The sequence below is a fragment of the Mustela lutreola genome, chromosome 2 (assembly GCF_030435805.1).
Source record: "Mustela lutreola isolate mMusLut2 chromosome 2, mMusLut2.pri, whole genome shotgun sequence".
Taxonomy (NCBI): Eukaryota; Metazoa; Chordata; class Mammalia; order Carnivora; family Mustelidae; genus Mustela; species Mustela lutreola.
This window is the reverse complement of record NC_081291.1, coordinates 55,890,362-55,912,400: the sequence shown is the minus strand read 5'-3', so window position 1 is coordinate 55,912,400 and position 22,039 is coordinate 55,890,362. Positions and strand designations below refer to the sequence as shown.

The 22,039-nt window shown below is 53.3% G+C and overlaps 1 protein-coding gene across 3 annotated transcripts in view; it reads left to right on the top strand.

The window, feature by feature from the left end:
* The window catches only part of SLC6A6 (solute carrier family 6 member 6), an 82,933-nt gene that overhangs the window by 22,320 nt on the left and 38,574 nt on the right, over nucleotides 1–22,039 (top strand). For 2 of the 3 annotated variants that reach the window (XM_059161846.1, XM_059161845.1), the window contains 3 exons: nucleotides 18,317–18,559; nucleotides 20,484–20,618; nucleotides 21,614–21,848. In XM_059161846.1, the coding sequence (XP_059017829.1) occupies nucleotides 18,331–18,559; nucleotides 20,484–20,618; nucleotides 21,614–21,848 (599 nt within the window). In that variant the 5' untranslated portion in view covers nucleotides 18,317–18,330. Of the gene's footprint in view, nucleotides 1–18,316; nucleotides 18,560–20,483; nucleotides 20,619–21,613; nucleotides 21,853–22,039 lie in introns of those variants that run through there. The other variant, XM_059161847.1, reaches the window with a different exon arrangement.

Genomic DNA, 22,039 nt, shown 5'->3' with positions numbered 1-22,039 from the left:
ACACTCCCACCTCCGTAAGGTCGTGGGGGTGGGGAGGGCAGACCTTTTGTTTTCCCTCTGGCTTTTATGTTTCATTTGAGAATCATCTGTATTTTCAAACCCCTTCCAGCCCTGCTGAGTGGGGGAAGGCCCAGGCAAGAAACTCTGATGCCTGGGGAAGTTTGGGGAAAACCTGTAAGCATCTGAAAACCGAGAATTGAAAGTCTGTTCATTCAGTCAGCAGAGACTTGAGGGCTTTTCTTGTGGCCCAGATTCCAGGCCACGCCCTAGGGACCCAGAGTTGAGCCTTTCTCTGTCTGGCCAGTGAGGGGACAGAGTAGCTGTGCATTGGTGGGGTCGCTTGAAGGAGCTTTGGGCACATAGAGTTCACAGAATGTTCTCAGAGGCCTTGAAGGACAAAAGCCTGCCAGGCAGACCCAAGCAGGGGAGGGCATTTACGGGTAGAGGGAAGCACCCCGGAAAAGGGAAGGCAGAGAGTGTAGTGCAGGGCTATAGTGTCTCGCTCTGCGGGGAGCAGGGGGGAGGAGAGGAGGTGGGTGGGAGGTCTTGGCTGGTGACCCCAAACGCCCTGGTGAGTGCTGGGGTCTTGATTCACTTCGAGGAGCTAGTCTGGAACCCGAAGTCCTTAGTGAGTGCTGCAGGTGCCCCCTTAAAGGTAGTGACTGTTGTTTGGTTGTCTTGACAACTGGCTTCTGCTCTGGAGGAGAAACAGCCCAGCCCAGCCCTCACCCCAACAGGCTTGCAGGAGCTTTGCAGGCGCTGCCAGAGGTCCTGGGAGGAAACCCACTCTAATGAGATGTCTAACCTAGTTTTGATGACTCACGTGGTTTGAGGAGCATGTGAAATGCCTTGGGAGGGGGTGGCAGTGCCAGCAGACCGGGCCACTTGTGTGTCACGGAACCCCGGATACAGGAACTGTTCATTTGACATTTCCCTTTGGGACTGAAGAGCCCCGGGTGCTTGTTCCTGCCCCCAGTCATTGTTGTCGTTGATTAACTGCGTGAAATGAAAGGAGGCTGTCCACGGGTGCCCTGTTTCTCCTGAGAGCAGATCCACGCCTGTACTGAGGCACTTCCTCCTACCTTCCCTTGTGTAATTTGGGGTGGCCCATTTTACAGATGATGCAACTGAGGCCCCAAGGGGAAGTGACATTCCTGAGGTCACTGCTTGCCACGGACAAGTAACAGAGTCAGGCTCCAGCTGAAACCTTTTAACATGACGCAGCAGAGGCAAAAGTGGAACTCAGCAAAGGGGATTTGGGGAACAGTGTCTCACAGGGGGTGTGGAATTCAGACAACAAGGCTGGAGAGGACAGGAGGGCCCCTCCTCTCCACTGATCACGCTGGGGAGGAATTATGTAGAATTCTACCATAGGGGGGTCAGCGGGAACCAACTGACCAAATAAATAGATGAGTCAGTTTAAAAGGACGGATTTCTTGACTATTTATAGTTGTGGCCTGAATCTCAGGTATCCTTGTCCCCAAGGAGTAAAAGGAGACTTTTCTGATCTGCTGGGCTGTCTAGAGGGTGAATAAGCTGATTAAGTCCCCGGGCTGCCCCTGAGGATGGGACAATGCAGGAGGGTCAGGCTGAGAGGAGCTCAGAGGAGGTCTGGGCGGGGAATGTGCCCAGGGCTCAGTCTCTTCCCTTCACAAATTCGAATTCGTTATTAGCTTCTTAATTGCTCTAGGTAGCCTGAATTGAAATGGTTAACATTCTTTCTAGCCTGAGAGGCCAGTATTTAGTAATCCCTGCAGGTATACAAAATGAAATAGGAAGGTCCTTGTACAAAGCTGCCTCCCAGAGGTGGATTTTTTTGTCCAGCTGTTGTGAAGTCTAGGCTGGCGTGGGACCTGTGATCTGGGCCTGCTCAAGAGACCTGGATTCCGATCCTATCTGGTTAACGTGCAAAATGACACCCTACTGCTGGCCTCAGTTTCCTCCTGTGTTAAGTCAAGTGAAGAGGGGGACTTCCTGGTGTCAAAGGCCAGAGCCAAGAGATGTCCCAGAGCCCAGTGGTTGAGGACCCACGGTTCTGGAACCCTGCCTCTTCCTGGCTGTGCACCTTCGGTCAAGTCACTCAACCCCTCTGAGCCTCATACGGGGTAAGATTCTTCATCTCACAGGAGAGTTGGTAAGGACTGGGTAAATATTCGGCATCCAAGTGTCAGGCACTGAGCTGGGCACACAGAGTCGCTCAAACCAGGGAGCTCTCCAGAACTGACTCTGCCATGCTCACATTTAGAGTGCTTTTTTGTTCCGTGAGAGTCTCTGAAAAATGTCATGAAGTCTCATTACTTTTGGATTGATAATAGGAGAAAAGCAATCAGGTAGAATCAGTGAAAAGTGGTTTAAAATGCAGTAAGAAAAATATTTAGCATGATTAAAAAATTACTACCAGCTAGAATATTATCAAATGCCCAACAGAGTGCCAGGCACATAATGTTAGCTGTAACTATTTTTGTTTCCAGGATGTAAGAACAGTTGGAATTGGAACAGAAGGTTGCTATGACGATGGTACACTAGGGTCCTTCTCATTCGCTGTCTCTAGGGAGGAGGCCCACCCTCTGCCCTGGAGCATCCCCTGGGCGTAGGAGGAAGAAACTAGGACTACAGCTGAGGAATGAGCAACTTGTTCTTTGGGGAGATGGATGGGGGATGGTCAGGGAAGGCTTCCTGGGGGAGGTGTCATTTGAGAATGGAGAGGAGCAAGGATGTGCATTCTGGGGGCCTGAAATGGCCTGTAAGAATGCACCAAGCTGTGAAAGCACAGGGTCTCCCAGGCAATGATGTATAGAGACAGTAAGTTCTATGACCAAAGAATCTCCCCTCGCTTTAGTTCTGCTAAAGGACCCTCCTTATTGCTGGCGTTTTTCTGGAGTACTCCATCTCTGGGCACGTGGGCTGTGTTGGAAGGGACATTGTGACCTCGTGAGCAGATATTCTGAGGCCCATAACCAACGTGCTGGGCATCTTTTATACTCTCTAGGGCTTCCGATGTCCCCAGTTTCCCAGTGCCTGGGGTAAGTCATGTTTGCATGTCCACCTGTGTCCCATCTGCTCACAGAGCCTCCATCCCCTTACAGAACCTTAACTGGGTTGCCTTTCTGTGATTTCAAGCTTGGGAGGTCCCCAACAGCTTCAGTTACCTAGGAAACAGTGTCCAGGGAGTCCACTCAGGAGAGAGGGAGCAGAGGGCAAATGTGAGAGCCCTTCACTGCTCCAATCTGAGTGGTCTAGCTGGAGGCCTGGTGGGAACAAGGTCTTTCCCGAGGGCGTCCAGCTTGGAGTGGGCCATGGCTCCCCTTGCCAAGAACTGTTCACCCAAGCCGCCCACCCCAGACCACCAGTGGGGTCTTCTGTTTACTCACTGCCTCCGACCAAATCCTGGCTTGGTAGAGCCTCTCAGCCCCTGAGCTGACCCGAGGTAGGTTGCCGGGTAAACAGGCAGGGCATTCCCTTGGGGTCAAAGACCTCTGTGTGGCGTGGGCCTGGGAAGGAGCTCCCCAAATCAATAAGGAGTTGAGCTGGCCCTAGGCATCCAAAACAGTAGGAGCAGGCAGGGAAACTGGAGGCCTAGAACCTGAGTTGAAACACTGGGGACCAAAGCTTTGACACCTAGGCCTCAATTTTCCCACCTGTAAAACGGGCCCATGAGATCCCGATCACGGTGTCTAATTTTCTGAATTCGTACACATCCACAGAAGAAATTGGGGTTTAATATGGGTCTAGTCCACCCTCGGGCTGGCAGACCTTTTACCATAATTGCTTTTGTCTTGCCTTTCTGCTAGCTGGCAGTTCCCTGAGAGTGGCTCCCTCATGAACCGTGTTTGCCTTCACGCGAGACATCTTAGCATGACCCATCTGTGCGCCTGGCCCAGTACTGGGTGGTTTACATGCATCAGCTTGTGTAATCACCCCTGCGCCCTGAGGGGGTGGTGCCGTTATCAGCCACAGTTTAGGGATGGGGAAACAGGCACAGTAGGCTGCCCAGAGCCCCACAGCAGGGCCCAACTCGGGTCTTCCTGGAAAGCCCCCTCCCTCCTCTTTTCAAGCCTCAGCCTGCTTATCTCTAAACTCTGGGCTTTGGGGGTTTGGAGCTGATTTGTCATTCGTTAATGATGGCCAGTTGAGGGGTCTCAGGCACCCAGGGACCTCCAACTAGGACCTTTGTGGTTTTGAGGCTGCTGCGAGTTGAGGGGTCCCAGAATCTGATTTCCGTAGCTGCAGCCAATCTGGGGGATACCACTAGGCTGCTGCTCCTCCCAGAGGTCATTTTCACAGCCATGCAAGGAAGCTGGGAGGCTGCTGGGCCACTCTGCTCCAAGTGGCCTGTCGGCACCCCCCCCCATGGTGACGCTCTGCAGCGCACTTCCCAGCAGTGTTTGTGGCACGAACTTGGCACGAACCAGGCCCCAGGCCTTGTAACTTCCGCCTCTCCTGCTTGGCCAGCACCACGGCCATGGGGCATGGACAGGTGGTCTGGGGCTGCAGGCCTTGGTCTAGCTCTCCGACTGGGGGCAGCTGCCTGAGCTCTTCTCCTGACCCCACGCTGAGGCAAGCCACATCCGTGCTTGGAAGGCCCACATCCGTGCCCAGATCCTCCAGGGCGCCACCAGCCCATAGGACCTACATAGTCCCATAGTCAGCAGGTATTCTGGGAGGGTACCCCACCATGGAAGAGGAGGCTGGATAGAAGGGAAGGGGCAGCTGGGAAGAGGCAGGAGTGTTTGGGGTGGTGGGGGCTGTCCCATGTCTCAGAACCAGCTGACCGGCATTCGAACCGTGGTCAAATGGTTCTGGTTCTAGAGGGGATCTGGAAGGTGCCCAGTAGGGCACCCAAGCTGTCACTGGTCTCAGGATCCTCATGTTGATAGCTCACACTTTGTTCAGGTACTAAGTAGTCTGTTAGCTCATGCACCCCTCAGCAACCCTAAGAAGTAGGTGCTACTTCTGTCCTCATTCTGTATTTGAGGAAACTAAGTCACAGACAGGTGTATCTGTGGTGTGCGTTTTCTTCTGCTGGAGAGGTAGCCTTTGTAGAGAGACATGTGTGTGCACATGTACACCTATGTGCACATGTGTGTGGGAGGGATGGTTATGGGATCCTGTAGGTGTGTGCTGTTAAGGTCTGCCGGTCAGCTGGTTGAAACCACGGCCCAGGGAAGGCCTGGTGCTGCCTTGGTCAAGCAGTGGTCACTGGCAGAGTTGGGGCCTCACCTGGGCCTCCTGGGTCCTTCCTGCTATTGTCCTTGGGTTTGGGGAGCTGACACTTCAGCGACAGGTGCCTGCTTCTCCGTTTCAGAAGGCCCCACCTGTTGCCTCTACTTCAGGGAAAAAAGGACTTCCACTGTGCTGGGGTAACAGCTAGGGGCCCCCAAGTTCCAGGCAATTTGCCCAGTACTTCGTGTCTCTTTGGACATGCTGCCCAAGGTCTGCTTTGCTGGGTTTGCCCCCTGGGTGGAGTGGGGAGTCTCTGATGCTTGTCCCCCCAGGATCACATACCCCACTCAGCTCCCTGCCCCAGAAGTCACAGGTCATCAATCTGCCAGCCCCAACCTTGATTTCTCAAATTCTTTTTAATTTCAGCCAGCATAGAGGAAGCATTGCCTTGTCCCTGGTTCAGATTCTGTCACTTGCTCACTGGGTGACTTTGGCCAGGTCCTGTTTCCTCTCTGAGCCTCGGTTTTCTTACCTGTAAAATGGGCTACTGTAAAGGTGCAGTGGTGAAAGGGAATAGGGGAACCTCTGGCGGATTGTCAAATCTGGGCACATGGTTCTGGGGTCGTCCTGGGACTCAGACTTGGGGCTGGCAGAAATGAACCCCAGCCAGCCCAGCCCCAGCTGTTCCCAGTCCTGGCAGGGGCTACGCAGACAGTGTGTGCACACAGCCATTGCCTGTTTGCGTGTCTTACCATCAGGCAGTGAGAGTCTCCTTCACTGGTTGGTTTTGTTGTACATGTTACCAATCATCTCCCAGTTCAATAGCACCACTCTCCCAGCCTCACCTGATTCTAGGGCTTAATGAGGGTTTAATGACCTTGAAGATTCAGAGTCAGGAGGTCTGGGGCAGGTCCAGGCATCTGGATTTTCAGCCAGAGTCACGGGCAATGGCGATGTTCAGGCAGCTGGGTTTATCCAGCAGCTCAGCCCAGAGACTTCGGCAAGGAAGTCTTTCACAGGTTATGGGGACCACTTTACATATGAAGAAACTGAGCTTTCCCAAGGAGAACTTTGACCTTTGTCCATGGTTGAAGTCTGAGCAAGAGCCCAGCCCCCAGTGAATGGTGAGGTGACAAGGCTAGAGGCGGCAAGGGGGAAAAAATGGGACGGGCGGGAATGGTTTCGTGGAGGGGTGACACTTGGGCCAGGTCTTAAAGGTGGGTGGGATCCTCCTAAATATAAGGGAATCCACAAAGCACAGTACTGAATGGGCTAGTGAGAAAAAACAAGGAGGTCCCGAGACTGGGGCAGGACCGGAGGGATAGGTAAGGTGGCAGAGATTGGGGCCAGTGACAGTGTCAAAGGATCAGGAGCTTTGGATTCCAGGTGAGGAAATAGATGATTCTCCAAGCAGCTGGGAGCCACCGATAATTCTTGAGGGGAAGGTGACATGGTAGGCAGTGGGATGAGCTAAAAAGAAGCTTGGCTGAGCTAGGGGGCACGCCTCTGGGGAATTCCCAGTGGTTGAGGTGGCCTCATTTTGTGTCGCTGCATGGGTGTCTGGCCATAGGGAGGCACCATGCTCATTGCAAACATAATCGGGCCACAGGTGGAATTACAGTGGGAGGTGGAGGGAAGTGGAGGCCGTCTGAGGGTTGTCCTGGGAGATGGTCTGCACCATGTAGAAATGTCCTTCCCTTGAGCCCACCCCACCCCCGATACGGATTTTAATGCTGAATTTTCATCTAGCCGGGCAGTAGCTGCTGTTAGGCACTGTCTTGTAGCCTGGGTGTTGCCCCTGCGGCCACGCCACTATCCGCCAACCCGACGGGTCCAGCCAGGTTGGGTTTGCCTTCAGCTTTGCCTTCAGCCTCTGGCACCCACTGTGTTCCGCTGGTCGGGGATGCTGGGAGCCTCCCTGCCCTCCCTCATCTCCTTCCAACCTTGCTTTTCCCTCTGAAATGAGTTTTCTTCAGCTCCAATGGCCCAGCTCTGAAAGAGGCTGGTGGCTCTTGTTCATTGGCTATGGGTCCGGGGCCTCGGTTTGCTTATCTGGAAAGTGGGCTTGCATGTGCACCTGCCAGTATCCTAAGGCCCCTATTTTTGCACCTTGCGGTTTTTGTGTGGGATCCACAAGAAGTCTCCAGTGGATCCACAAGGAGCCTGCCAATAGGATTTGGCAAACCTTTAGGAAACCAAGAATTCACTTCAAAGTCAGTTTGGGAACATTCTTGGGGAACATGTTGTTTCATGAAAAGTGATTTCCTGAAGATTGAGAACTCCTCTATCAAAAGAGGGCAAAGCAGGACGCCTGGGTGGCTCAGTGGGTTAAGCCTCTACCTTCAGCTCAGGTCATGATCTCAGGGTCCTGAGATCGAGTTTGCATCAGGCTCTCTGCTCGGCGGAGAGCCTGCTTCCCCCCCTACACTCTCTGCCTGCCTCTCTGCCTACTTGTGATCTCTCTCTCTCTGTGTCAAATAAAAAAAAGAAAGGGCAAAGCTTTGTACAGACTTGACTGTTTCAGGGGAACTGTGCTCAGATGCGGGGGACACATCTCCTCTCTGTCTGGCTCACGCTTAATTCTATTGGCAGCCCTGCCCAGTCCTTAGTGCTGCTGCTGTCCTGTGCGCTCTCCACCGAGCTGAGGAACCTTCGCAGCTCTGAGGTATTACATATTTACTCCTATGTTGAGTGTGCCAAGGTTGTGAGCCCTGAAGGTCTGACAAATATTGATAGTGCTGGGCCTTCTACCAGGTGTCAGGAAGCTGGCCCTGGGTGACAGTAAGCAAACAATTACAAGATGGGCTGGTGAGCCTGGGGACAGAGGTGATGTGAACCACAGAGCCCAAGGAAGGCACGGGGGCATCCTCAGGGCCATTATCCTGGGGAATCACTTGAGGATTGCCTATGCATTACTTGGGGAACAGTGTGCCAGGCTAGGGGAACAGAATGAGCCAAGGCATGGAGGCATGAGAAAGCCTGGGGGGGTGTGGTTCCCTAGCCCCTGGGGATCTCAGGTGGGCTTTGGGTGGTGGAGGACACTTGAGACTTGACTGCCAGGTAAATGGAGGAAATTCAGGCAACACACCCCTTTGCTCTGAAACAGAGCACTGGCAGCAGACATGACGAGCTGAAGACCACCATTGTTCCACAGGCACCAGACTACCCCTGAGCTAAATTTCTAAGTGGATGTGAGGTATGAGTGCAGCCAGGAAGGAAGAAGGTCCTTCCTCATTGAGTAGAGACATGTTTAAAAGAGGAACCATAATAGGGACCTTGTTTTTTATATACATTTAATGAGCAAGGAGCCTGCACACACTGTAGATGGGAGATTGTGCCCATCGTACAGGCGGTAACACTGAGGCTGAAAGAGGCGCCTTCTCTAGGCCGTTTAGCAAAGAGTGCTTTGGCTGTTTCTATGGAGATGTGACTTCCGGCAGAACCCTGGTGACAGAGTTGGAGGTGACTGACTCTGAGTGGGTGTTGGGCCACAGGCGTGCCCTTCTCTGGCCTTGTCACTGAGGGCCTATCTTTCTCCAGTTTCTATAGAGCCAGGGAGGGGCTGCCCTGTTTGCTTTTCACCTCCAGTGAGAGGAGGGCGGCTTTAGGGTTCTTAACAGCTTAAAAGGGGAAGTCTGAGGAAATGGAAACTGAGCTTTTCTTTTCTTTTTTTTTTTTTTTTTTTCTCATGTCTTTTTTTGTGACCTCCAGAAATAATCCTGGGTTCTACAGAGCCTGCCCCAGGACCATGGTAGACCCTACCCCACCCCCACTTCCGGCCAAACCAGGCTGAGGGCTGGGGTGATGGGGACACAGACGGGAGGAGAGTGACAGGCTGTGGCTGGTGAGTCAGTGCCAGGAGACCGTTGCCTGCTGACTCACTGCCCCGTGCACCAACACAGGCCCCTGAGCGTCCCCGTTAGCCATCATGGCGGCCCTGCCCGCTCTCCTTAACTTCCTCTCCTTTTGTGAAGCTTTTGGTGTGGCGGCACACGCTGGAAATCTACCACGCAGCACTTGGTTCCTGAGCCTGCTCAAACAGAATCCATGAGGCCGGTCTGTTCCTGAACTCTGGCGTCCTCCCGGAGTCCAGATCCAGCCAGGCGGTGAGGCCCAGCCTGGAGAGTGTCAGGGCCCTGCTCCGTAATGCTCCTCTCCTTCGCCCTTGACCAGATGTATAATTCCTGTTCTCCTCCTGAACTTGTAGAATAATTTCTGTGTTACTTGGACAGAACAAGCCCCTCCCCTCTGTCTCTGGACGTTAGTACCTCGGGGGTGGGAAGGTGACCTCAGATCCCCCTGCGGTGGCCCTGGGCCACCAGGGTAGTAAGTGTGTGGTTACCACGGGATGGTTGGGGCCTTTCCTACCCACTCCCCGAGGTGAGTGAACCCCTGACATCCTGTAGTAGCAGACGCGCTCACCCTGTTGTTCTTTCCAAACCCATGGGCTTCCCCCATGGAGAGATGAGGGGCCCGACTCAGTGCACGAGGGTATTTTTTTCCTTTGTGGCACCAGTGTTGTGGCCCTTAGCCAAGGGGAAGGAGGTCCCGCCACCATCCTTGGCTTTTCCCTCTTGATTCAGCCAGTCCTACAGGTAGTCAGCTCATGATGGGGGAGCTGGGTGGCTCTGGGGTGTTGGGAGTAAGGACTCAGTTTCCTCAGTCCCCCCACTAACGAGTCCCCATGAGCAGCAGCTTACAGGGAAGAGCCAAGCATGGGTCCTTAAATCCCCTTCCAGGGTGGAAGGGAGAAGTTGGGCAGTCAGGAAAAATCAGGGGCTGTAGCCACATGGTGGAGTCCTTACTGAGCACAGAACTCTCCAGGGGCTCCCACTAGCCTCTGGCTAAACCCAGCTTTTAATCCTGGCCTCCAGACCTGGCCTCCTCTATGCGTCACTCCATGCCCTGTTTCATTTTGCTCTATGTCCCACGCTGGCCGCCTCTCCCCGGTCCTTTACCGTGTCCATTGTGGCCCTTTTGGTACACACTATTCCCTGCTCTGAGAACGGCATTCCCCCAGATGGTTGCCACACAGACCTCAGTTCCAGTGTGGTTGAGAGCACGGACCCTGAAGCCCCTTGCCTGGGCTCAGATCCCAGCTGTGTGACTTTGGGCAAAGGACTTCCCTTCTCTGGACCTTATTCCTTCATTCAGGCTGCTGAGAAGAATAAATGAATTGCTGCCCCAGGGCCAGGCCTGCCTCCTCCATGAAACCTTACCTCCTCAGAGGGGCCTCACTGACTCCTGGGTCCCTGTCACCTACATCTCATCCTTCGTTGTCTTCTGCATGCTGGTCCTGTCTCGTAAATATTTACCTCCCCTTCTAGAACATCAGCTCGTGGGGGCTCACCTCCATGCCCCCGGTTCCTAGACCGGTTCCTGGCACCTCATCGGGTAAGCTTCTTGGTAAATGTTTATTCAGTAGTCCCTGCTTGCCAGAGCTACCCTTGCTCTGTTTTCAACCCTGGACATCCGACATGCTAAGGGGCAGTACTAGGCCCACGTGACCCAGTGGAACCAGAACTAGGCATAGCCTTTTGACCCCTAGTCCATTGCCCTTTCCCCTGACTCAGTGTCCTGCTTGGCCAGTGCCCGGGTCTCCTCTATGGTACGCATGGTGGGTGCCCTGCTCACCTTCACCCCCGGGGGCCACACCCCGCTCTCCTGTCCTCTCTGCTCTGCCCCTTCCGCAGCCCAGCCTGGTGCTTTCTTCCTCCCCGCCCCCATGCTATTTGCATGTCCTCTTTTTTTTGTTTCATCTGTTGACTGCCTGTGGTTCTCTGGGCTTTGGGTCAGTGCCTGCCAGCTCCAAGGAGATAAGAGAAATATTTGGACCCAGTCCCCAAGACCTTTTACCTGTAAATGTTTTTGTGAGAAGAGGATAAAGTGGCAGCACATTGGGCCCACATCCTGCCCGCCACCAGTTTGTCCCAGAGGCCAGTTCTATGCAAAACCTCTTCACTTTCCCCCACCTTTTCCTCTGTAAACCGCAGACTGAGGAGTAGGACTCGTTCTGGTAGGTCCCTGTCCAGAGGTTACATTCCTTCCGGGGACATGGAGGCAGGATCTGGGTGCAAATCCTGACCTATGGCCTCGTGGCTATGTGACCTGGGCCAGACCTTCCCCTTCTATACACTTAAGCATCTTGACCTATGGAAAGGGGGGCTCTGTGAGGCTTGGGGAGAAGTAGACACTTAGACGGGGTTCAGGGCCGATCATGTGACAGGTAAGGTGTTACATGAGAGGTCTCTGAGGATAGACCTGAGTTTTTGTGAGGTGGGGGCTTTGCAGTTAGATGAGGGAAGGGGAAGGCCTTACCCACAGATGCTGAACCCCAGGTAGCTCACAAGCTCTGTCCCCAGAGATGACATGCTAAAAACAATTCCCCAAACAGATTTCACTTTCACTAGGACCAGAATGTGGTTGCTCATTGTTTGGCTTTGTTCCGGACAAAACAATGCCAGGCTTCCTGGATGACCTCACTGGGGCGAGCTCTTAGGCCCGTGAGGCTGGGCTGGTCAGCATCTCCAGGCAAGCCTGCCCTGCCCTTTGCTGTGGCCACCTTGGGTGACCTGGGGTGATGGTGTGACCAAAGAAGGCACACCATTTGTGTCTGGGCCATGCAGTGTGTTAGAAAACTTAGGTAAGGCAATGGGAGCTGAGGAGAGCCACCGGTGGCTGGAACCTAAGCTCCTATTTGCCACAGACCCTACTCTTCCCCAAGGTCTCCCCGCTGTACCTGTCTTTCACCTGCCAAGCCTGTAGGGCCGTTGAGATTTTCAGACATGAGTGATCCCGAGATACAAACAGATAAACAAAACAGAAGGTTACAGACCCCACGATTCAAGCCAGTGATTAAATCTTTTGAAGGTGTACCTTTTTATGAAAAAGACAGAAAGCCTTTTTTGGATTCATTTCTACTTTCTCTTCAAAAATAGCTCCCTCGGCACAGGCTAAAATACCGCTCTTACCCATGCCTCGTGTTTTTGGTTGGTTGGTTGAGTTTTTTGGCGCTTACATACTTATTCTTGTATTCAGTTCTAAATGAGCCCTTCCTAGGGCCAGGATAGTACCTAAGGAGCCTTCGGCAGACGTTACTAATTGATCCCAGCCCTCCTACTCACTGAGCCTGTCCCTTGCCTGGAGTCTATGGACACAGGACTGGAAGGAGCCCCTTTGGATCTATCAGAAGTCTGGAGGCTCTCCTTGGCTGCTGAAGGAAGCCTCTGGTCCAGAGCGCCCTGCGTCCCGGCTATCGATTGATGCCACTTCCTCAGCCTACCCAGTCGTCCCTAAGGCCCCGGGTCCTGTCCCCTCTGTGTCTCATGGCTCCTCACTTCCCTGTCCACCATCACCTTCTTTTCTGATGTGTCCAGTCCAGCAGCTTGAAGCTGAGTTAAAAGCTTCACTCTTAGTGACCAGGCCTGATGTCACTCTGTCAGCATGCTAAATCCAAACCAGCCGAGTGCTTGAGAACGCGGGATTGAGGCTGAAACAAACCTGGGAGCCATTTGAAACTTCACAGGACTTGCACTTGCTGTGTGATTCTGGCCAAGTGACTTCACCTCTCCAGGCCTTGTCAGTAGTACAGGGATGGTAATGGCCCCCAGAGAGGTGGTTAACTGAGAAAATGCTTGCAAAGCACTTAGCCCAGTGCTAAATAAACGTGCCTGTAGTCGTCGCTTAACCGATATAGCTTGTCTTTTTCTTCCTTTTCAAAACACTGAGGATATGATGTCTGCCACACAGTATTATAAAATTCCCATGTGGTCAGCTGTTTTCTTCAATAATTGCTAATATTTATTAATCACTTCGTATGTATCAGGCCCTGTGCGGGACGTTTTATAGGCAGCCCCCTGTTTAATCCCTATGAGGTGAGTTTTAACCAGTGAGGCCCAGAGAGGTGGTTACTTGCTCTGGGTCACATGGCTGGGTCGTGGCCTCAGTGAGCCCAGGCCTCTAGCTCTGGAGTGGACAGAGAAACGAGGAAAGGCGAGGATAAAGACCTGCTCTGGAATGCTTGATTGCATAGAGAACCCAACAGGACAGGGCTGGCGGGGCCTGTGGTTTCCCCAGCTGTAAAGTGGCTGGATCCTCCAGATCTCCCCTGGGGATTCTAGGAGCCACTTGCCTAACCCCCAGAGTTTTATGGAGAAATGCTGGCTAGGGAGGCCCAGAGGTGGATCTCAGAGGCTGACTGTGTGCTGGGCACTTAATGGGATGGCAGGTATTCTAAAGAGGAAATAGCAGAGTACCTGCCGCCTTCTTTTGAAAACCTTGTAGAAGGTCCTGAGTGGGTAAGTCAGTGACCATGAGAGATTGAAATCCTCATTCTTTTCCAGAGAGAGCCTTGTGGGAAGCCGATTGTTTTTACTCAAGAAGGTTTGAGTTCTGCAGGGGAGGGTGAGAAGTTCCCAGCTTCTTGGGCAGCTCCTCCAGGAAAAAAGACGCAAGGGCTTGGCTAACCCCCCCCACCACCACCCTGGTCTGGGACTGAGGGGAAGACAGCCACAGCAGGGTCTACAGCTTGGTTCAGAATGCAACTGGCTGTGGTGGTGTGGGCACCTGGGGCCTGAGGGCTTGGGAAGGCGTGGGATGTGGGCAGGGTGCCCAGTCTCTGGCTCTACCCTCCACCTCTGCGTCCTTTTCCCTCTGGCCTTAGCATCCCCACCTGCAAATAGTGCAGAGGGCTCCTCCTTTTCTAAACTTTGCTCTGTGCCCCAGGCATTGGGCAGATCATGCTGGGTGGTTCTGACTTCAGCCTTCCTGGGTCCCTAGCCTCAGGCAGGCCTCCCGCTTCTCTGCCTGAGCATCAACTTCCTTCATGGGTGAAACAGTACCAAAAAAAATCCTTTCCACAAGAAGGCTGCTTGAGGAGTAAATAGAAGACTATTGACAGCTCCGCACAAAGTCAATAACCAAAAAATCTGGTGGTTGTAGATCGGGGCAGAGCAAAGGAACATCCGATAGATCCACGGTGGTGTTGGCTCACATCGCAGGCACCAGGTGAGATCTGTGCCCAGACGTGCCAGAGCTGACCAGGTGACCTGCAGGTTGGTCCTCAGGCACAGCCAGTTCTGGCCGTGACCCCTGGAGCAGAGAGACAAGGAGAGAATTTCAGCTGGGCAAGGAGGGAGCCTTTATCCTGGAGCCTCTGTGTCAGAGCGGATTCTAATGCCGATTCTAATCGCTTCTCGCTGTAATAACCAAAGAGGAAGCTCTTAAAATGGGGAATTATGTATCACGGTCGCTACAAAATAGCCCTGGGACTGGCGCCAAGGAAAACAGCCCTTGGCGGTGGCCGACAAGGCAGCGGGCTGCTGGAACGCCGTGGGGGAAGGGGGGTCTTGTTCCTAAGCACTTACTGCATAGTGGGGTGGGGTGACGGGGGATTCGGGGGGCTTCTTCGTCAGTTCATGGAGATGGGTGGAATTACTCCAGGGAAGGTGGCGTCTGAGATGGGGACGTGCTGGCAGAGAGGTAGGTGACAGAGCTGAAGGTTCAGGCACATGACCGTTACTGTCACTACCAGCTGTATGACCTCAGGACTGTCGCTGGCCTTCCTGGGCCTTGCTGATCTCACCCTGAGTAGAACTGAGGCCTCATGCACCCCAAGGTCAAGGTGGGCCCCAGTAATTACAGCAATAACAACAGCAATATAGCAGCTACCGTTTTTTTAAAGTTTTTTAATAAACATATAATGTATTATAAGCCCCAAGGGTACAGGTCTGTGAATCACCAGGTTTACACAATTCACAGTAACAGCAGCTACCATTTAAAGAGTGCTTGTTGCTTGCCAGATGCTGTTCTAAGTACTTTCCATACATTCCGGGCCCCCATTCAGTCCCATGAGATGGGCATGATTATGCCCAATTTATAGACGGGGACACTAAGGACCAGAGAGGTTGGGTAACTTGCTTGAGGACACCTAGCCAGGAAGTGGCTGTCAGCTTCTAGCCCAGGGCTCACACTCTTATTTCTACAGGGGTCAGGCTGCCACTGGAAGGCCTAGAGCACTGTGTAGGGAGCCTAAGGTGTGGGATGAACGGAAGCAGTTCTGTGGAGCCGGTGTCCCAAGGAGAAGGGAGAATGGGGAGATTGGGGGCTAGGTTGCATTGAGGAGTTTGTGTTTCCTTCCAGAGTGGTGGAAGGTTGGGGGGGGGAGTGCATTCTGGTCTGATTATGCTCTAGATATTGCCCTCAGCTGCTGTGCTGAGAACAGTGTTGGTGGGGGGTAGGTGGGGGGCGGGTGGTAACGGTGTAGCAGTGGGGAGACTAGGAGGAGGCTGCTATGGATACCCAGGCAAGAGCCGTCAGGGACCCCTTGATGGTTCCCCTGGCGACAGAGAGACACAGGTGGATGCTGGGAATGTACAGGAGGCAAGAGACAGAAGCCAAGAGGCTTTCTGCAGTGGGCTTACACCGGCATGAGGCTGGGTAGACACCCCAGAAAGGCTTGGAGTAAGTTCTCCTTGAGAGGGAGGTGGGATGCCTGCGCCTGGATCTGGCCTCATCGAGGCATGAGTGAGTCTTGGGTAAGGAAGGAGCCAGAGGCAGGGCTGTTGCCAGCTGTGTGTTCCCCGAAGAATTTGGGGGGGTGAATTTGTGGCAGAGATGGATGAGACCGGTGATGTGACAGAAGGACCCATCCCTGGATGCACACCTGCATGTGACACCCCCATAATGCCAGACATGCGACAGGCCCCAGTTCTGCCCCATTTGAGTCCTGTCCCACATCCCGTCCTGGCTCAGCCACAGACATTGGGAAGATGGGGTCCCGAGTGGAGAGGGGGCTGGAGGTGTCTCCTCATGGGAAACCAGAGCCCAGAGCAGAGGGTCTTAGGGAACTTGCTAGCCCCATACCCGGGCTTCTGCAGGGTTTTCTGAGCGCCAGTCAGGCTGAGGGCTTTCAGGGTAGCCTCAGGGACGCAGACCCCAGCTCCTCGTGTCCTATCGGGGAAGGATTTTCGCCATTCCCAGCTGCCTGTGTGAGCAGAAGCCGGCCACTTCCCCCCTCCTCCTGGCTGACCTTGTGAAGTGCCTTGTAGCCCCAAGATCCAAGGGGAGCCTGAAAGAGCGGAACCGACCCGCTTGGTGAGGAGGTTCAGGGGTCATTCCCTGAAAAACATCTTCATCAGGAGGGACTTGAGTCCCACATCCTCCAATTATGCTCCCATCCAGCCGGCCCACAATGGGCCGCTCAGATAACCATCGGGGGCTGCACAGATTAATGCTGGAACAATGCTGGCCGCTGGGGCTATTTTTACAGTAGCCCTACGCCTGGCCGAACCCCCACGTCGCCTCGAGGGAGCAGGGCAAAGAAAGGCTATGCGGATGCCGCCGCCAGTCTGAGCTCCAGGAGACAGAGGAAGGGCTCAGCGAGCACCCGGCGGCTCCAGGAAGCCTTTTCTTGGTCTGCTCATGGCCAGATAGCAAAACAATCGGGGTCCCCCACCCCGAGCCACGGAGAGGAAGGAGGCGTGGGGGAAATGGGGATTCTGTTGAGCTTTTGTGCGTCTGCTCCTCCGAGCAAGGCCCCCATGGGCCCGGCTGCTGGGGCCAGGCCAGCCCATCCTCCCTCTGCACACCCCAGGTCCGCAGGCAGCCCCCGCTGCGCCCTGCCCCAACCGCCACCTCCGCAGGGCAGGGCGCGGAGGCTGGCGCATTGGAGTTTGTGCTTAGCCGCTGCTGCTTGTGGACCCCACGCTGGGCACCATCCCCCACCCCCCCCCAACATTGGTTTTCCTCCTGTGCCTCAGGTTCTGGGCGCAGCAGTAGATAAGACAGGTCCTAGTCCCACAGAGCCTCTGTTCTTGTCGGGCCTGGGAGACTGTTAGCAGAGAAGCAAGGATTCAAACAAGACATGATTGGGTGGTGCTAAGCCTTTGATAAGGCAGACTCAGATCCCCACTGGAGTTGTCCTGTGAGCTGGGTGGTAAGCTGGCCCGGGTGTGCCTGGGTGATGGGTCCAGCTGATGGTTTCCTGTAAGGAGTGTGAACCTAGGTAGGGTGTCCCAATGCCCTTCACATGTTTTGAGACAACCTAGGAATTTCCACTTTGCTCTGTTACATCAGTGTCGGCCTCTAGTGTGGGTTATGAAGACAAGTGGGACCCCAGGCTGTTTGGCTATGAGTTGGTCACCTTTGTTTGCAGGCTTTTTATTCTGCAGATGAAGAAGCTGAGGCTCAGAGAGAGGTGGGTAGGCCCACTAGCTGTGGCTCCCACAGTTTAGCTGTCTCCCATGGCCCTCTGCCATGTGGGGGTAAAGCCCCAAAGGCAGCCTTTTCCCCAGGGCTGGGACTCACCGTGCTCAGGGGTGGGCTAAGGGCCTGAACAGCTCTTGGGGGCTGAACCCAATAGGGAGTTAGAGGGCAAGGGTGCCTGGATGGTATAGGAGTTAGAGCAAGCTCCAGAGAATGGGTAGAGAGGGATGGACAGACAGATTGACCTGCATTTTCCCATAAATGTGGAGATGTCACTGGTTAATGAATTGCAAATATATTTCAGAAATACCCATTTTCCATACTTTGATGGAAGCCTCCTTTTCAAATATGGTTCCCATTCCAGCCTGAAACCCCATCCCTTACTCGTTTTATGTTTATCCATTCTTTAGAAGCTCAGAACCAGTGCCTCCCGTGGCCAGGCACTGTGCTGAGTCTGGAGTGAAATGGGAGCCATCATTTCCTAGGCAAATGTGAGATGCAGAGACAGTATCTGCTCATTGCTAGAAAATTCAGGCAGGCTGTTTTGGGGAAGTTACCTTAGAATTGCCCGGAGTGTGTCATACTTCGTAGAGAAGATGCCAGGGTTCGGGGAGTGGGGGAGGTGTCACACTTCTCTGCCTTCAGGTGTGGAATAAGGTGTGAGAATAAGGTGTGACATTTGGAGATGACCAGCATTGGGTCCCTGTGCTTCTATTGAGCAGGTGCCTGGGGAATGGAACCTGTCAATTCTGACTCTTGAGGTCCCTGGTCACCCAGAGGGGTCTGAATCACGTTGTTGTCAGAGCAGTGGACAGACAGGACCAGGACCCTTGCCACAGGCCTGGGCTGGTCAGAGCCCACCAGCCCGTGGGCGGGTGAAGAGATGCGCCAGAGATGAGCAGGCCGTCCCTTACTGAGTGCACGTTGGCCTCTGTTCTGTTCCCCACAGAAAGCGAGGAGGACATGGCCACCAAGGAGAAGCTGCAGTGTCTGAAAGACTTTCACAAAGACATCCTGAAGCCTTCCCCGGGGAAGAGCCCAGGCACGCGGCCAGAAGATGAGGCTGAGGGGAAGCCGCCTCAGAGGGAGAAGTGGTCCAGCAAGATCGACTTTGTGCTCTCCGTGGCTGGCGGCTTCGTCGGCTTGGGCAACGTCTGGCGTTTCCCGTACCTCTGCTACAAAAATGGTGGAGGTAAGGCTGGACTGGGCAGAGAGCGGCCATCGAGGAGACGGAGGGGCCAGACCACAGGGGCCTCTCCATGCCCCGCTTTCCCAGGCCCCCACCTGGACCTCTGCGTGCCCACCCTATCCCACACCACCTAAGAGGCCAGATGTGAGCACGATTGAGAACCAGGTGACATTCTCCTCAAGGTCTTACTGTGCAACCTTGGTTAGGTCCCTGATTCTCCCTGACCAGCTGGTTGATCCCCTCGGACAAGAGGCAGTGAGGCCACGACCATGTTTCCCACAGATTGCCCCAGATCCATGTGCCTTTGCTTGGGCTTTTTCTAACTTAATCTGAAGGTGCTTCAAAAGTAAGCTTTGTTCCCCCAGCCCCCCCCCCCCACCAACTCGGTAAATGGAAAACCAGTATCATTTGCCATGATAGAAAGATACCCAGGGGAAAAAAAAATACAGTCGAGATATTTTTAGTTCTTTTTAATTTAAAATTTTCTCCCCTTGGACTGAGATATAATTGACGTGTAACACACGCTAGTTGAAGGTGTACAGTGTAACGGGTAGATAGACAATGTATATTGCTAAATGATCACCATAGTTATTAGTTACACCCATCACCTCACATACTTCTGACATTTTTTTCTTGTGATGAGAGCTTGAGGTTTACGCCCATAGCAGCTTTCAGATACGTAGTAACAGCACTATGAGCTATGGTCGCCATGCTGTACGTCATGTCCCCAGAACTTACACCTTGAAGTTTGTCTCTTTTTGACCACCTTTGAAGATGATTGTTAAAAAACGTAAGGACTCTGTCTGGGTGTTTGGTGAGTTGGCCAGTTTGGGTTTGGGTTTTGTTTTGTTGCTTTTTATGCCTGCTGAGGGTTGTGATCTAGAATCTTCTTCCTTTTGGAGGCGTCAGAGTCCAGCAGCACGTGACTGGGCGAGACCTTCTCCCTGGTGCAGGAGAGGGCTCCAAGAGACCTGGGTAGGGAGGAATGGCTCAGTGCTCATGATGGCCGCAGTCAGAGGGTCGAACGGCCGCAGGTGGCGTGCTGTAGCAGCCCAAGTTAGGAGAACCAGTTTTGGGGAAATTCTGCCTTAGAGCCTGATTTCTTTCTTTCCTTTTTTTTAATCTTAAAAGATGTTTTTTATTTATTAGAGACATAGCGAGAGAGGGAACACAAGCAAGCGGAAGGGGAGAGGGAGAGGGAGAAGCTGGCCTCCCGCCAAGCCGGGAGCCCAATACAGGGCTTGATCCGAGACCCCGGGATCATGACCTGAGCCAAAGGCAGACACTTAATGACTCAGGCACCCATAGAGCCTGATTTCTTAACCTTTCGTAGGTCTCAGGCACCTTTGGGACTCTGATGAGTCCCAAAGCTCCCCAGAACAAAGCACATAGCCATAGACCCAAGTTGCCCACAGTTTCAAAGGGTTTATGGACCCGCCAAAACCATTAGCAGACATTAGGTAGGGCGCTCACTCCAGTTCTTGGCCCTCACTCCTGCCCCTGGCTCCCACCCTAAGCTGGAGATGCCCCCCTCGTGCTTCTCATCACTGCACCCTTCCTCACTAGTTCTTCTCTTCCTGCCCTGGGCGGGCCTGGGAAGGACAGGTGAAGGCTTCAATGAGGAAGCCGTATTTGAGATGGATGGATGCGGGGAAGGCAGGCAGGTAGTTGGAACAGCAGAAGCAAAGGCTCAGAGGCTTAAAAATCACCTGGTGCATCTGAGGGAGGTTGAGAAGGCCCATTGGAAGGGTGATGTCAGCTAGACAGATGGGCAAGGCCTGGAGAATTTTCCAGCGGGTCCAAGACTTTGGCCTCCATCCCTCCTGTCCCTCGCTCATTCTCTTGGATCTCATTGGCCAGGAGGGCTTGGGAGTGGCCCCCGTAATAGACACAACCTGACCTTCACCCCACTCTGCTCTCTTTGCAGGTGCATTTCTTATACCATATTTTATTTTCCTGTTTGGCGGCGGCTTGCCTGTGTTTTTCCTAGAGGTAATCATAGGCCAGTACACCTCTGAAGGCGGCATCACCTGCTGGGAAAAGATCTGCCCCTTGTTCTCTGGTGAGTATGGGACAGAGGTTACTTGGGGCCTGGTGTTCATCCAGCACATTTTTATTGAGCACCTGCTCTTTGGTACATTGGAGCTTCATGCAAGTCCACTTTTTTATTTCCGTGATGCAGCTGCCCACAGGAGCTGCTCAGTCTGTCTTGGCTGTTCCACCTCTCTGTTGGTTTGATGAGCTTGCAGCTGCTCAGCCATGTAGTGTAGAAGAGAAGGGCTCATAATCAGGAGTCTGGATGGTTTCAAGTCCCACTTACTCCCCTTGTGTGCTTATTACTTCATAGGGTTGCTATGAAGACAAAATGACAGAGCTACATAAAAGTAGCTTCATACACGCTGTAAGCTCCAAACGAATTGGTAGCTTTATTATTACAACATTTAGTCCTGTGCCTGATATCTAGTATGCACCCATAAAATAATCACTATTATGCTTATAATTGGCAAGGATGGGAGGATGTGTGGTTTGTTCATTCATTCATCTGTATAAATCCATCCATCCATCCAGTACACTTTTCCCATTAGTCAATGGATAGACCAGCCATCCGTCTTTCCAGCTATACCCATCTACTCATTCATCCATACATTCATCTACCTAACCTTTCAACCAACCACCATCCATACATCCATCAACAAATTGGATATCCATCCATCCATCCAGCATCCATCCATTTGGCTGTCTCTCCAACCAACCAACCAACCAAAAACCATCCATCTACTCATCTGTGCACCTGACCATCCAGTCATTGAGCTCCTCTTCCTCTATACATCCTTCCACTCACCCAGCTTAACGGACCATCCATTTTTTCACCCATCCATCCATCCATCCATCCATCCATCCATCCATCCAGTCATCCATTCATCTACCAATACTTGCTCGTCCTTCTGGCCCTCTGGCCCCTTCTAGCTCCAGGCCTAGGGATACTGGGTTTGTCTATATGGCCACAGTGGGTCTGGCCTCCCTCCTGATGCTCCTTTTGCTTGCCCATACCCACAGGCATCGGCTATGCCTCCATTGTGATTGTGTCCCTCCTGAACATCTACTATGTCATCATCCTGGCCTGGGCCACTTACTACTTGTTCCAGTCCTTCCAGTCAGAGCTGCCCTGGGCACACTGCAACCACAGCTGGAACACACCCCAGTGTATGGAAGACACTATGCGCAAGAACAAGAGCCTGTGGGTCACGCTGAGCGCCAGCAACTTCACCTCGCCTGTCACCGAGTTCTGGGAGTAAGGCCAGCCTCGTGGAAGGCAGAGGGGAGGATGTGGGGGGGGGCAGAGAAGATAGCCCACTCCCTCAGCTTCTCCCCAGGAATGTGTTTGTCACTATCTTGGCATGGGTGGTGGGGTGGGGGAAGGAGGGTGCGGATCTGGAGATAAATCCATGCCTTTGGTCTCAGACAGGCCTGGAACCAAATCCC